The sequence below is a fragment of the Pseudopodoces humilis genome, chromosome 1 (genome assembly GCF_049639895.1).
Source record: "Pseudopodoces humilis isolate 2021_Gansu_Grassland_sample_001 chromosome 1, ASM4963989v1, whole genome shotgun sequence".
Classification (NCBI taxonomy): Eukaryota; Metazoa; Chordata; class Aves; order Passeriformes; family Paridae; genus Pseudopodoces; species Pseudopodoces humilis.
The window spans coordinates 13,752,329-13,766,620 of NC_142200.1; the positions used below are offsets into that span (position 1 = coordinate 13,752,329).

Below are 14,292 nucleotides of genomic sequence, written 5' to 3' on the forward strand. Positions count from 1 at the left end.
CGATTTTCTTTTGTTTTCCCTTTTTTTTCCTCCATGTTCATGGTCATTCTGCTCTCCCTACTTCACCTTCATAAAAATGCATTTCTGTCAGTGATGGGGATCTTTCACTGATGCTGCCACTACTTATATGTCAGTGAAGAAATGTGTAACATTAGTCTTCAGTCACTGCTATATACCCTAAGATGTCACTGAATTTGTTCTAAATGGATGAGATTGCAACTGCTCTTCTCCCTTGTACAGATGTTGTGCTGTGGTTAGACTGCTCAAGAAACAGCCTTTGTAGCCCTCTTTCGCTTCTAAAATGAAATAAATAGTTGACATTGAGCCTGTTTGATACCAATGCTACACCTTGGTAGTTTCTGCTAGATGAGGAAGAATATGGGTACTGCAAAAGCACTTCTGTGCAAAGCCCTGCACAGCCCAAAGAAACCCCAAAGCAATAAAAGGCATTTCTCCTTGGGCTGTACTTTATAAGCAGGTTGTTGCTCAGAATGAAGGGTCCCACCTCAGCTGCCCTGGGGATCATGTTAATACCTCTAAGGGACTTCATTGCACCAACGGGGTATTTACAGCAATCCAGCCTGTGGATTCCATGAGGATTTAAGGTTCTAAGTGGTATTTAGTCATTCTCCAAACTTCAGAGTAATACAGGCTTCTGGAACACATATGAAATAAATAGTGTTTCTCATTCAACTTGGCCATGTTTTACCCTAAACATTTTGAAGCACAAATACTTGTTGTTGTGTGAGACAACCTGTACTTTTCTTTGTGGCTTTGTTGCTTTGTTTTGTTTTCTTTGTTGCTCCTGTGAGCAACTTGCAGCTGATCCTGTGTACTTGCACAGTGGGTATTTGCTTTACGAGCCCCCTGGTCCCTGTGCTGCAGAGAGAACCAGCTGGCCAGCTCCTGCTAGAACCCACCTTGCAGCTCCAGCATCTCTGCCAGGGGATTCATTTCCTTCACTTCCCCCACAGTACAGCTTGCACAAATGTGATGTGACATTTTGAAACTTAGCTGCTCATGGAGGGTTGTGGTGGCACAGCTACAAGGCCCAGAAAAGGCAATTTAGAAACATGGTCAAAGACAATCACATTCCCATTGAGTACTACTCCCCAGTGTAGTAAAGGTTTTCCATTCTCAACAGAATGGTGTGCAACTGTTCTGTGAGAAGAGCTGTTCCACACCCACCACAGAGGGGTGTGTGCATGGGAAGTCATTAGAAATCAGTGTGGGTCATGATCCAGAGGTTTAATAGACTGCCAGCTTGGTTGGATTTTTCTAGTGATCAGCTGAGAGTGGTAGTGCTGCTGGAAATTACTTAGGATGAGACTTGAGGGACTTTTTTAATAAAGGGAGTTTTAGGTGGTGCTTTAGTGCATCTCCTTAGTGCAAGGGCAGATAGTTGAAATCACAAGAGAGGGCACTGGGTGCAGCAATTTTATTATTTATTTAAGTTTGAGATCCTCAGACTTCTCTAAAGAAAACAGATGTCACGTTTTATGGGAAAGGCCTTTATAGGGGAAAAAACCCTTCAGTTCTTTCATGTTGTATTGATTTGGATGAGATCAGAACTATCACAACGGTAACTGGTTTGTGCACATTGTCTTTCTGGTTAGCCTCAGATTCCTTGAAACAACTTAAAAGAAAATAACCAGGCTCTAACTTTGTATTTCAACCCATGTGCAACTCTTCTGTTTCATAAAAACACTTGTAAATGTGTGAAGTCTGACAGTAATCAACACAAAATGTGACTGTTCTCAGAGCAGCTATTCTTTATCTAACCTCTACACCCTTAACTTTGACTGCATTCTTGGAAGGCTTTTCAAACATTTTTGAGCAAAGTTTTAGGTCCCTCTGGTACTGAGGGGATCCTAATGTGCAGTGCAGAAACAAAGTCCTCTTTTTTTGGGTTTGACTAGGACAATTAGAATTGTGTATAACTCTAATAAAAGTTTCAGCCTAGCTTGAGCTCCAAAAGCCAAGTTGAAGGGGAAGGACTGCCAACCATTGATAAAATCTTTCCCATATGTATTTTTAGCAAACTCTTCTCAAATGTAATGCTTTTGCAAACCACCCCAATCATCCCTTTCCTAGTATCACTAGATTTTGTTCAGTAGGATCATGGGGTAGCAGTTGAGTCCTGTCACTTCTCAATTCTCAGAGATTTGAGTTATTAAAATAGTTACAGCAAGACAATAAAATAAAAAAATGCCATTGGCAGTATTTGACATGCTCTTGTCAATCATACAATATAAAGCATTTTCCTTAAAGTTCAGGTTCCTTATGCCATTTAACTAAATGGGAATTTTATCTTCCTCTTTATTAAGCTATATGGTGAACCTTTTTGGTCATATTGGCAGTCTTGAAAGTATGACTGACATGGTCTTCAGAAGGCTCAAAACAGTTGGAAAATATAAAAGGACTCCACACTGACTGTTTTGTTCTCACTGAGCTACCTTTACCATTTAAAGTGTTGATTTTCCTGATTGTCCAAACTCTGTGTTAACAGTGATAAAATGGTAGGTGCAGTGCATAAAGATGTGCAGAAATTTCAGTTTACCACATGGCTATTACTCCTTGGTGTTGCACCGAGGTATAAATACATGCACCTACACCCTTTCTTTCTGTAACTTGAAAAGGTTTGATATGTAAAGGGCAAGCTTGAAAATGTTAATGTAATGCTGTGATGCTCTAGACTCCCTTTAACAGGAACCATTAAAATGTGCATAATTATAGGGCAAAATGTCAAGCAGTCAGTTTAATTTACTTATGAATACACAGAATTACTGTTTTGCAACAGTTCCAAGATTTTGAATTGCGAATTAGTGGCAAGGCAGTATTTTGTTTTGTTGACATTTGTTGAAACAGTTTCGGTATTCATTTGGCCTGTACCTTTGTCCACAGGTGGATTTTGCCTTTACAGTTTGGCAGAGCTTTCCAGAGAGGATTGTAGGGTATCCTGCACGCAGTCACTTCTGGGACAACACTAAGGAAAGGTGGGGGTATACCTCCAAATGGACTAATGACTATTCCATGGTATTGACAGGAGCTGCTATTTACCACAAGTAAGAATCCAGAGCATCTGCTATCCTTCTTCTGTATGAAATAAAATAGTAAAGAGGGAGTGGGGGTGGGGTGCGAAGAACGTTCTTCCGGGGAGGGGAAAAAAATGGAAAGATAGTAAGTGGGTCTCCTTTTTATGGGGTAATAATTTAAGTTCTTGGTTTAGCTCTGGGGATCTGGTAATCATTATTGCACTTGTTGGGTCTCTTTGAAGTCACTTGTGTTTTGAGGCAGTTGGACTGCTCTTTTTAACATCAGGAATTACACACTTCAAAGAGCTCCTGAATTCATTAAGCTGCTTGGCTGAATGGCCTGTAGCATAGCAGAAAGGAGGTTACTTCCAGACCAGCTCTGGGCATGTGTTGGCTGACAGCTGCAGACTGCAAAGTCTTGTGGCTACTTCTAGAAATGTAGTACAGTGGGCATGTGGCGGCTCAGCATATTGCAGCATGTTGGAGAAAACCTATCTTGTTAGAACTTCAGCAGACCAAAGTCCTCTCTACATTTAAAGAAAAAGAAAATTCTGGAGTCTCTAATCCACACCCCCACAAAGGAGAAGACAGGCCACAGGGGACGATACAGACCCAAAGGAGAGTAATTTCAACATTAAGAATGGTAGTAGGGCAGTTTTAATAAGAGTTCTTTCCAACTGAACATTTTGGAAAGAAAATATGGAGGATAAATTCATCAGTGTTCTGTTATTGCATTGTAGCACTGTGGGGCGCTCCTTCCTACTTGTCCATTATCTTGATACTTAGGCCCACTTTGTTTCTTTCAACCTGGTTGCAAAAAAAGCATATGTTCTCTTTCTCCTTTAGCATTGTTTACTGTCTTGATGAGAAACTGATTTGGTTTTCCTTCTTGTTGGAGGGCGAGACCAAAGAAAGGAAGTGCTATACTGGGAGTTGAGTACAAAACTTGGGTCTCAATTGAGATAGAAATGTCCTGGATACCTGAAAGCCCAGTGACTTGTATTAATAGCACTGATGTTGGTTTGCAGATATTATCACTACCTGTACACTCATTACCTGCCTGCCAGCCTAAAGAACATGGTGGACCAACTGGCCAATTGTGAGGACATTCTAATGAATTTTTTGGTGTCAGCTGTGACAAAATTGCCTCCAATCAAAGTAACACAGAAAAAACAGTATAAGGAGACCATGATGGGACAGGTATGTAAACACAGCATGTTTTAGCAGTTGGGAGGTATTGATAATGTAACAGGTTGACTTCTAGGTTAGGCATAAAGAGTGATACAATTCTGTCAAATATTTTTTCAGTTTTTAGTTTAGCAGAACTGTAAACAGACTTTAGGTATGCTTATAATGAAGAAAAAGGAAAAACAGTAACACACATCTACTGTGGATGCTGCTTCCCTTCTCAGTTTTCTGACATGGTGTTATTCATGGCGACCCCAAACTCTTGGAACTCGTGATTGTGGTGATTGAATTTCAGTTAAACTCTAATTTTCTAATTAAGTATTCTAGACCCAAGACCTAGTCATGGAATGCTAGAAGCATAAGTAAATTCTAGAAAGATTTTCTACTTTTTATTATAATCAATTAATATAATGTACCAGGCTGTCCCTGTGCTATTTTAAATTATATACTGTGATTCAAGCACTGCCACTGAACTGTCACAACAGAGATAATTTGTGATATGCAAGTGTTTTTTCCCCACAGGGAACATTTTCTCCCACAGTCATGCCATCACTCACTAGCAGCCATGAAATGCTTGCTTTAGGTCTTCTTCCACCTACTGGATAAGCCTTTTGTTATTGCAGAAGTACCTCTAGTAACAGGGACCCGTGGTAGTGTGGGGATACTTGTCCTACCCTGTGTGGGAGAACAATGAGGAGAATAGCAAGTCCTGCAAAACCAGCAGGTCCTGAACAGCCTCCCATCTGTGCTGCCATGGTGTCTGTGATCTCAATGCAAACAGTACCATGATTACTAGGGGGCAGGTGAAAGAAGGGCCCTCGATTCTCCCCTCACATTTTCTCCTGGTAGCGTGACTTGGATCTTTGACTGGGGAGTTGCCATGCCAGTTTGTAAACTCTATTATCTCTGTGCCACTGTGCTTGCACCTGAGGTATCGGTAGCATTGGTAGCATTCAGCAGTTCTGATTCCTTTGGGTGCCCAGGAGACCTCCTGTGAACAAGAAGGTGCCATCCAGAAAGTACCCATTGCTTCCAGTTTCAGCTTCACCTCTCCACAGGCTGTGCTTTGGCATTTGGCAAAGCCTGAGCATTCATTTTTCATCTTACACCATGGGTGACTCGAGTCAGCCAGGAACTATAACTCTCTCCTAAAGACAAGTTGTTCCTGCAGCTTTGGGAAATGTAATGGACCATGTTCATAATTTCTTGAAAGACAAATAAAAAATTAACATAACCTCAGTATTGTGACAGAGATGAATAGTCATATGGAAATTCAGTGTTAATGGCCAAAATATCTGCTATAATCCTCCAGCAACAAGCTTTTACTCGTTCTTCAGTGGCTCTGTATAATCAGGAGGCTGTAATCAATGCACATTATAACCTACCACTTGAGCTAAACTGGACAGGCTTGGACCAAGATCAAGTCTGGTACCACAGTCATTTGGCAAGTCCCTGACTTTATCCGTTTCTTAATGTTTTAATTTACATCCTTTGACTATGAATTTATATTTGTTTCTAAAGTATAGTAGAAACATAAGTGCTATGGAGAGTTGCATGGGAAGTGGCACAAAAAACCCTACGTTCTCAACATTCATACTTCATCTTAAATATATTTTTTAATAGTTTTTTTTATAAACATAATAGTTTTATTACGTTTATAAATGTTGTCTAGGTACAGACAAAGAATAATAGCAGCTTTAAAGCTGCTAGGGCCTTTTTTTCCCAGTGCTGCTGAGTTTTAATGGACTTCCACAGGGATTACAGCTGCCCTGAACTTAGTAAAATCATGCCAGAATATTTTGTATGTATGCAAAGACCATGGTGTTTTCCTTGGGTCAGAGTTTAATACGATGTAGTGTGGGACTCCAGTTCATTTTTTGTGTCTGTGGGACAGTGCTGTCTGAAGGACTGGACTCATCCAGTGGGATTGCTGGAAGCACCTTGCCTTTCACTGCAGGGCACCTACATGCATGAGTAATGCCAAGCACATAGGACATCTGCTCAGTTACAAGCTGGTTGAAATTACTTGTATATAAATTTTTGCAGATCTGAACTGCAAAAGTTCAGGTTTGACCCTGAAAAATTGTTTTCCTCCTATGGTGGAAGACCATGGGCAGCAACTGGCCTGGGCTTGGGCATGCACCTCTGCTGGAAAGCAGTAGTCTTCTTTTTTTTGCTGGTGGTTTTTAAGAACTTGTTGTATCTCTGAAATAGCTGGAGGGTTTGAAGAAGAAAAGAGTGAGGGATAGGGTGAAATAGAGTGCTGACAAGATTTGGGAGGGCTGCCTCTGGGTGTTGTGTTCCATGGGCTGGCTCATGGTTGAACTCATCTTTCCACACTGCCCTGTCCTCTGCTGTGTTTGGGAGGTCAGGGATTTCCAGCTCAGCACCACTGGATCTGCTATGGGCAGGGTGTTCTTCCCCCTCTTTGAGCTCCCCAAACAGGATCCAGCTGCCGCAGAGCCACGCGCCCCTGAGCCCTGGTGCGGCTGGGCACCAGGGTGTTCACCTGGCCCAGCTCCTGCCATTCCCTCCATCCTGTGTGCCAAGGCCAACTCTGATCTCTGCTCTCCTCTCCTCACAGACATCCCGGGCCTCGCGCTGGGCCGACCCCGACCACTTTGCCCAGCGGCAGAGCTGCATGAACACTTTTGCCAGCTGGTTTGGCTATATGCCGCTGATCCACTCGCAGATGAGGCTCGACCCTGTCCTCTTTAAAGACCAGGTCTCCATCCTGAGGAAGAAGTACCGAGACATTGAACGACTCTGAGGACGCTGCTGAGGGGGCCGAGCTGCCCTCGCCCGTGTGGGAGCCAGACTGTGCCACCGACAGCGAGCGCCCGACCCCGCCAGCCGCGCCCTGGTGCTGGGGCCCGCGGCTCCGACTGCGCCGAACCGCCGGCAGGCTGCTGTCGCTGAGACTAGGTCGTGTACAGTTTCATTATGGAACATTAAATAATTATTTTTGAAATGATTGCTATGCAGGTTTAAACTTTTTTAATGATCAAAAAAAAAAAACCCTATTAAAAACAGAGTTCTTTCTTTAATCAAAATTGTGTTGGTTGTGAATATTTCAGAGCTGCCATTTCTTTCTTTTATGCATTTGATTGTCAATGCAATTTTCATTCCTTTTTCCCTCCACAGTTAAACGCTGGAATCTCACTGGGAGAAAATGCAGCAGGTTCAGAAACAAACTGAGCACAAACAGGGCAGAAATGAAGTATTAATATTCTACTACTGACTTTTCTTTCCTGTTTTCCTGAAGCCAGTAGCAGCCCCTATGGCTAAACTCCTTTGGACAGCTGGAAAGGTGGAGAGCTGCCAAGGAGCCAGATGAGAGGGTAGATCCTTCTGGTTGGAGACCTCTGTTTTAAAGGCAGTGAGCCTTGCCTTGAAGGGAGAGAGGAGCGTGACATGGAGCACAGGGACACATGCACAGCAGGGCTGCAGGGCCGTGTGTTGTGCTCAGAGAGAGGCACATCCCGAGTGTCCCTGCCCATGGATGGCAGAGCACCCCGGGGCAGTCGGCACAGCCAGTGTGGTGGTCCTGTGGGACACCCAGAGCCTGTGCAAGTCCCTGCGGTGGGCAGTGGTGCCTCTTGGCAGCTAAACATCCAGAAGTAGCTTCATTCTGAGGGTAAAAGGAGTGTTGATGGAAAGCAAGAAATCTTGTTGGTGCTTGCAATGCAAGAAGTTGGCTTGTAACTGGCTTATTTGAATCAAAGCATGGGCTTCTCTTTTTTCCTTTTTTTTTGTTTTGGAAGTGTAAATACATAGAGAAATGCCCTCTTGGAGGTCTGACACCTGAAGTAAAGCATATGGTCAGACACTGGGTCCTGGCAGCAGTGGTGTTCCCAGGCATGCTTGGGGCAGGGTAATTCACACAAAAAACCTGCTTCTGAAAGACGAGTGCTGCTCATGCTCCAAAATGGTTCAAACATTTCAAATATAAGTATTTTTGAATTGAAATTTTCCAGATGGTTATTTCTTTGTAATCCTTCGCTTATTTATGGGTTTCTTTACATTGAAGAATGAAAACAGAAGCAGTGATTTGGTCAGGAAGCTGCCATTCCAGTTTGCTAAGAAATCAAGCACTTTAAAAATGTTTCCAACTCTTACATTTTGGGGTTCTCTGTAATTATCCCCATCCCAAGAGGAGCTCTGTTAAGTCACAGCAAGAGGGTTTAGAGCCGATTCCCAGAAGACCAGCAAGCCTTTCTATACCTCACTTCTTCCTAAGCAGGCAATCTGGTAGCAGGGATGAAGACTAGTGACTTCAGTCACTACCAGTCCCGTCTAGTAGGGATGAAGAGTAATTGGACCAGAATGAGCACCTGTTTTATTCAGGCTCAGGCACCAATTTAATATGCAGCTTTAAGCAACTCGCATAACCAGGGCATGCCTCGGTTTCCTCTTTGTAATAGTTTCTGGTTGTAGAGAGAATGCTGTGAAGTTTAAATAATTTCTCTTGCTGGTAAGATCATTGTCCCTAAATGGAAGGTTGCTGTAAAAGTGAAAAGTACATGTTAGTAAATGTTGAATGCAATCTGACATGTAAAGGATTGCAGAGAATGCTTTGCTTTGCATATGTATTGCAATATTTGAACAGAGCACATAGAGTTAGGACAGGACCATCTGATTCCTGACATTTTGTTTTAGAATTACAGAATGGTTTGGGCTTGAAGGGATCTTGAAAAATCATCTAGTTCCAACCCCCTGCCATGGGCAGGGACATCTTCCACTAGACCAGGTTACTCAGAGCCCCATCCAGCCTGGCCTTGGATACCTCCAGCATGTTCTGGGCAACCTGTTCCAGTGCCTCACCATCCTCACAGTGAAGACTTTTTTCCTAATATCTGATCTAAATCTACCTTCTTTCAGTTTAAAACCATTACCCCTATCACTACATACCCTTGTAATTCTGAACCAAATCTTTAAAGGAATCTGCCAAAACATGTGAGACTGCAGCTAGTGACTTAAGCTGCTGAAAGGAAGAGGTGCCACTTTACCCTCAATTCTTGTTGCTCTCCCAGTCCCTGGCCATGCAGTCTCACCTGACTTCTACCATGGTGGTGGCCACCAGATGCTTCTGTGAACCCATTCAGCTCTCTGAACTCATGGAAAACTGTCCAGTGATTTATTGGGTTTTTCTAATAGCATTTTAGAGAATTAAATCAGCATGAGGACAGAAATGTAAAGAGGCAGCATTAGATAGGAAAGACAGGGAGGGAAGGGGAGCAGGATATATTTCGGTCTGTTCAGGTGAGCTGCTAATTCAGCTGCCCACATCTCATAAGAATCTGAACCTCACTTCCCTGTGCTCTCAGGTCTGTGTTTGGTGATCTGCATGGGAAGGTGAAATCCAGTGATTTGATTTTCCAGAGTGAATGGCTCAGTGGCTCCCATGACAGTTTTCCTCTTGGAGGTCAGGTAGCTCGTTCAAGGACTGGAATAGACCTTCTCCTTGGACTTGCTTTTTGGAGAATGTGCCAAACACTGGGTGGAGGTTTTCAGGGCTCATATTTTTCTCATGTGCCATGTGCAGGTGAGTGAGCACCCACGTCTACAAGAGCATCTGCACCTCTGGGAAGCAGTCACTGGTCTGTAGCCAGGAAGAGGGACGCATACTAAAACAAAATTACAATTCTGCTTGGGTTTTAGTAAATGCCATTTGGGAGCATGTGGGTTGGAGTTTCAGTTAGAAAGGGAGTAACTATTTTTGGAGTGCAGCAAGTCAGGCCAAACTTTTAAGCTGTTTGACATTCTGTTATCGTCACTTTTTGGGGTGGCTGAAATAGACTGTGCCAAAGCTCACTCTCAGTGTGATTCGAGCCCCCTTGTGTTTACTGATTGCTAATTAAACAAGTAACAATGGAAGGCTTAGCTCCAGAAGGGATGTGGATAGGTAGGAGCATTTCTCTTTGCTGTGCGTTACCGGGGTGAAGTCGCCTTGCTGGGAAAGAATGTCCCTCATGGCCAGTCTTGAGAGCGGCCGTCAGTCTCTGTGTCCATGGCCCCAGGATCCAGGGGAAGAGCTGGACACAGACCCAGCTCAGAGACTCTGTGTGTTATGCTCACTGTGGCCATCACTGGCCGGTGCTCCTAAGGACAGCAGGCAAAGCCTCCCACATCTACATATGTTGGACAGAGCTGTGTTGTTTCCTTAGTGAGGGAATGAAATCACTCTTTTGTCATGTCCTAGGTGCAAGTTAATGGTTCTTTATTCTTTTTCTTTCTCCTCTCCCAATTCAGATGGTGCTGAAACAAGGTTCATTCCTTGTTGCTCCTTTTGTAGGTTTTTTTTATTATTATTTTTCATTAACAGCAGGCTATGTTAGCCTTTACTTTACAGGTACTTGAATGCCTGATGACTTGACTGAGTGTTACGCATGTGGCCTTTTGTAAAGGTTACGGACCTTAATTTAATCAGGGGTGAGATGGGTGGATGAATGTGAATAGATCCATGCCATTAAAACAGAATAGAAGTAGGGATTAGAGTTTGGGAGAACTGATGAATTTTTAATTGAATTTATTAAAGGAAAAAAAAAAATAAAGAAACCCTTCCCAGTTATAATTTGAATGAGATCTATTGCTGGAGAAAGGTTTCATGAGAAAAATGCAACACAGAAATAGGGGCAAACATCCAAGATAGAAAGTGCCTGGCACTCCTTGCAGTCCCTTGGGCCTGCACAAGATTTTATTCGCCCTCTTTCTATTTTGTGAGAATCTCTAATTATTACCGTACCTTTTTCTAGATGTGAATGTTAAAGATTTGTAATAATTTCATAGTGAACACACTGGTGTGCTAATGCTTGGCTATTGAGCGCTTTGATCTTTTCCATTGGAAAACATCATGGATTTGATCAATTTCAGGTTGCAATTTTTCTTTTAGAGCCAATTTTGGCAAAGAAATTAATCTTCCACCAATGAGCGCCTTTTAAAATAGCTCATTTACCAAAATACGTTGTTTGGAGAATGAAGTCATCATTTGAAGCAATGAAAGAAAGAGCTAGATGTAGACTCAGATTTTTTTAAAAATCTTTACATTCTCAGTATAAAATGTTGTGTCCTCCTCTTTTGCACTCCCCTACTGAAACTAAAATAATACTCAATTTGCCATAATGTCTATTATCAATTGACAACAATTTGTTAATTCCTTCACTTAAACACACTTAAACATCCTCTTACAGTAGAGGGTGGTTTGGTTGTCTGCTCTTTTTTTTTCCCTTTTTTTTTTTTTTTTTTTTTTTTTTTTATTAATTCCTGGGCGGGCTCTGATGTCTGTTCTGCAAACGTGGCCTTCAAGGGCATCAGCCTGACAGAGCCATTTCCCTGGGTGTTAGCAGGATTTCATGGGATGGACCTGTGGTCTTCCAAGAAGGGACCTGCCCCATGCAGGGTCTTAGCTGGTGTCTGCTGGAAATAAAACTGCATCTTCCAAAATTTTGTACATCTCACCCTTGTTTAAAACTAAGTCAAGCTGGCCTTTATACCACTATTTTAACCGTCTTCACGCCCATTTTTTAAGTTGGAATTAAATTAGAGGGAGTTAAATTAGGCAAGGGTTAAACTGGGGGCGGGGAGGGATATAGAACTCATCAGATGCTTTGAGATGCTCCCTCCCACTCTTTCACAATGTTTTTAGTGATTATTTCACAGTGGGTTAGTGATGATTCAATGGGCCTTGTGACCTTGTACATAATTCTGTATATTTATTTTGAGAGAAAATATGTATAGTGTTTGGATTATGAGAATGGAAGCCTGAAATGGGAATTCTTAGGTCGGCAAAATGTAAAGCAAAAAAGCAAACAAAAATACAATCTTATTTTGTATAAAATGTACATTTTTGAGAAAAATTTTCTAATGCATTACCAATGTTTTCATAGTGCTGCCACATCTTTTTTAAAGTGTTTCTCCCTCTTTGTTTGACTATTGATAACATGGTGCAATTAAACCTAAAGCAAATGTGTGAGTGAGAGAAAAAGAGAGAATGAGAAATTTAAAAGCCATATAATTTGGTTTACTTCATTAATCTGTATACCATCATAGGTTTACCATCTAAGATAGGTTGGTTTTATAGATAGTATCACCAAAGACTTTTTTTCTTCAGATTTATTTTGAAAAGTTGTTAATAAAGGACGTACATTTCTGTTGCAGTGTGTTCTTATTTTTAAGGTAGAATAACAAATCTTGCTTTGGTTCTTGAGAATGCAAATTTGGGAGCACAGTCGCCGTGTGTGTCAAGTCTGAGGTAGTTAAATGAAAGGCTCTTTATCTGCTTTCTCCTCAGCCTGAACTGAGCATTCATTGGCTCTGTGTATATCCTGCGTCTCTGTTGCATTGACAAATGTGGTGTAGCATGTGTACACAGTCCTGATCCAGCAGCAGTGACAGGTGTTTGCTGTCTTACCTGAGGGCAGAACTTTTGGTCTGTGTCACCTGTGTAAAGCAGGACAGTATCCCTGCACTGTGACACAGTCATTGGTAGGAATGATGACTTTTAGAAGGAGTCACTGTAAGGTGTACATGCAAAAATAATCACTCCACCAGCTTGGAGGCCTTTGAAGACTGATCCCTGCAGGCTGAGGATGTATTGATTTAATTACATATATATATATGTGTGTGTGTGTGTGTGTGTGTGTACCCCCTTAATTATTGTTAGGGGGTATCAGAAGCCTGTCACAATCACAGGGGTTTGCATTCAGCCCTCCTGACTCTGTATGTGCACAAAATATCCTCTCTGTTGTCAGAGCTTGGCCTTGCTGTCTCCCTGCAGAGCTGATGAACAGAACAGAGAACTGCTGGGGATTATTCTCTTCACCTGTTCCAGACAGGGCTTTAGCATGAGATAAGTTGTGCCTCACGTGTGCTGGTTTCTCTCTGCTGATGGTACAAGTACACCCACTGCAGGAACTGCAGCACAGATGCCAACATCTGGATGAATCCCACACTGGATAGCGCCTGGTAACGCTAGTGGGCCTGTACATTTGAGGGCTTAGTCACTGGTTTGTTCCCATCAGAGATGTTCAGGCTGACCCCATCCCTTCTGGGGCTCAGACTGCCAGGGCATGAAGAGGTCCTTGTACTGTCAACCCATCTGATCTGCCAGTCATGGAGGACTGATGTATCTGGGGGAAAGGTTGAAAGATGTGAGTCTGCTCTTACGGTTTTCAGTGCCACTACAGATTCCTTCAAAACAGCGTCCCAGCAGTAACTGGTGTTTAATAACTGGCTATGGGCTTCTCCCTGCCAGAAAATGAACACAAAATGTTTCCCTGAAAATGATCTGACAACACTCCTTCAGCACTTGAATTCTGTGTCTGTAGACTACGTCTGTAGAAGCCACCAGAAGACTGTTGTCTCCATTGGCATTTAGCATGGACTGACTGGTGTAGAGCTGTAGTCTGAAACATGAGTTTCATGCTATATTTACCTTGGAAGTGGGGATTTAAATGCAGGGGTGGAGTGTGTCACGTCTGCATTGCCCCTTCCAGCTTTATTTCATCTGAAAAGGGTCCAGTCTGTGTGCTCAGTGTGGCCCTGTGATGTGAACCAAATGAGATAAAGGAAAAAACTGGGATAGTCGCCTCAGAAGTGCAATGTTGACCTCAACCAAACGCCTGCTGTTGCAGTGCGCCCCTCGGTAGCCTGCAGAGGCAGTGGAGATCAAATCCAAAACCAATCAGGTGAGTAGGATCCTTGGAGACTTGTGCCTGCTTCATCTCTGCTGTATGGAAAAGAGCTCCATAAAGGAAGAAAAGCCTCCACTGGAGATCTCTGTGTTGATGTGTTAGGTGAAGGAATCCCACGCTGGTGTCAGCTTTGCCTGCTATCCTGCCACACTGAAAATGAAAATATTAGCTGGAATACACAAAAGCCAGGTCTGTGAAGTCCCTGGGACCTTGCTTCCTTACATGAAGTGAGGATCTACCCCAAAATATTTAGAACATAATCAATTCAACTTTGAATGCACTCTTGAGAGCTTTTTTTGAACAACCTGACTGAAGTCCATTGTTCTGTCACTTGAATGGAGGTAGATAAGAGGGTTGGCACTGATCAACACCTTATT

At 42.7% G+C, this 14,292-nt stretch overlaps 1 protein-coding gene across 1 annotated transcript in view; it reads left to right on the forward strand.

Moving 5' to 3' along the window:
- EXT1 (exostosin glycosyltransferase 1) overlaps positions 1-7,266 on the forward strand; it is a 175,166-nt gene extending 167,900 nt beyond the window's left edge. Inside the window, exons 9-11 of the mRNA XM_005516946.3 lie at positions 2,905-3,065; positions 4,064-4,235; positions 6,808-7,266. Coding sequence (XP_005517003.2) covers positions 2,905-3,065; positions 4,064-4,235; positions 6,808-6,993 — 519 coding nt within the window. The 3' untranslated portion in view covers positions 6,994-7,266. The remainder of the gene's footprint in view (positions 1-2,904; positions 3,066-4,063; positions 4,236-6,807) is intronic.
- Positions 7,267-14,292: the final 7,026 nt, after the last annotated feature.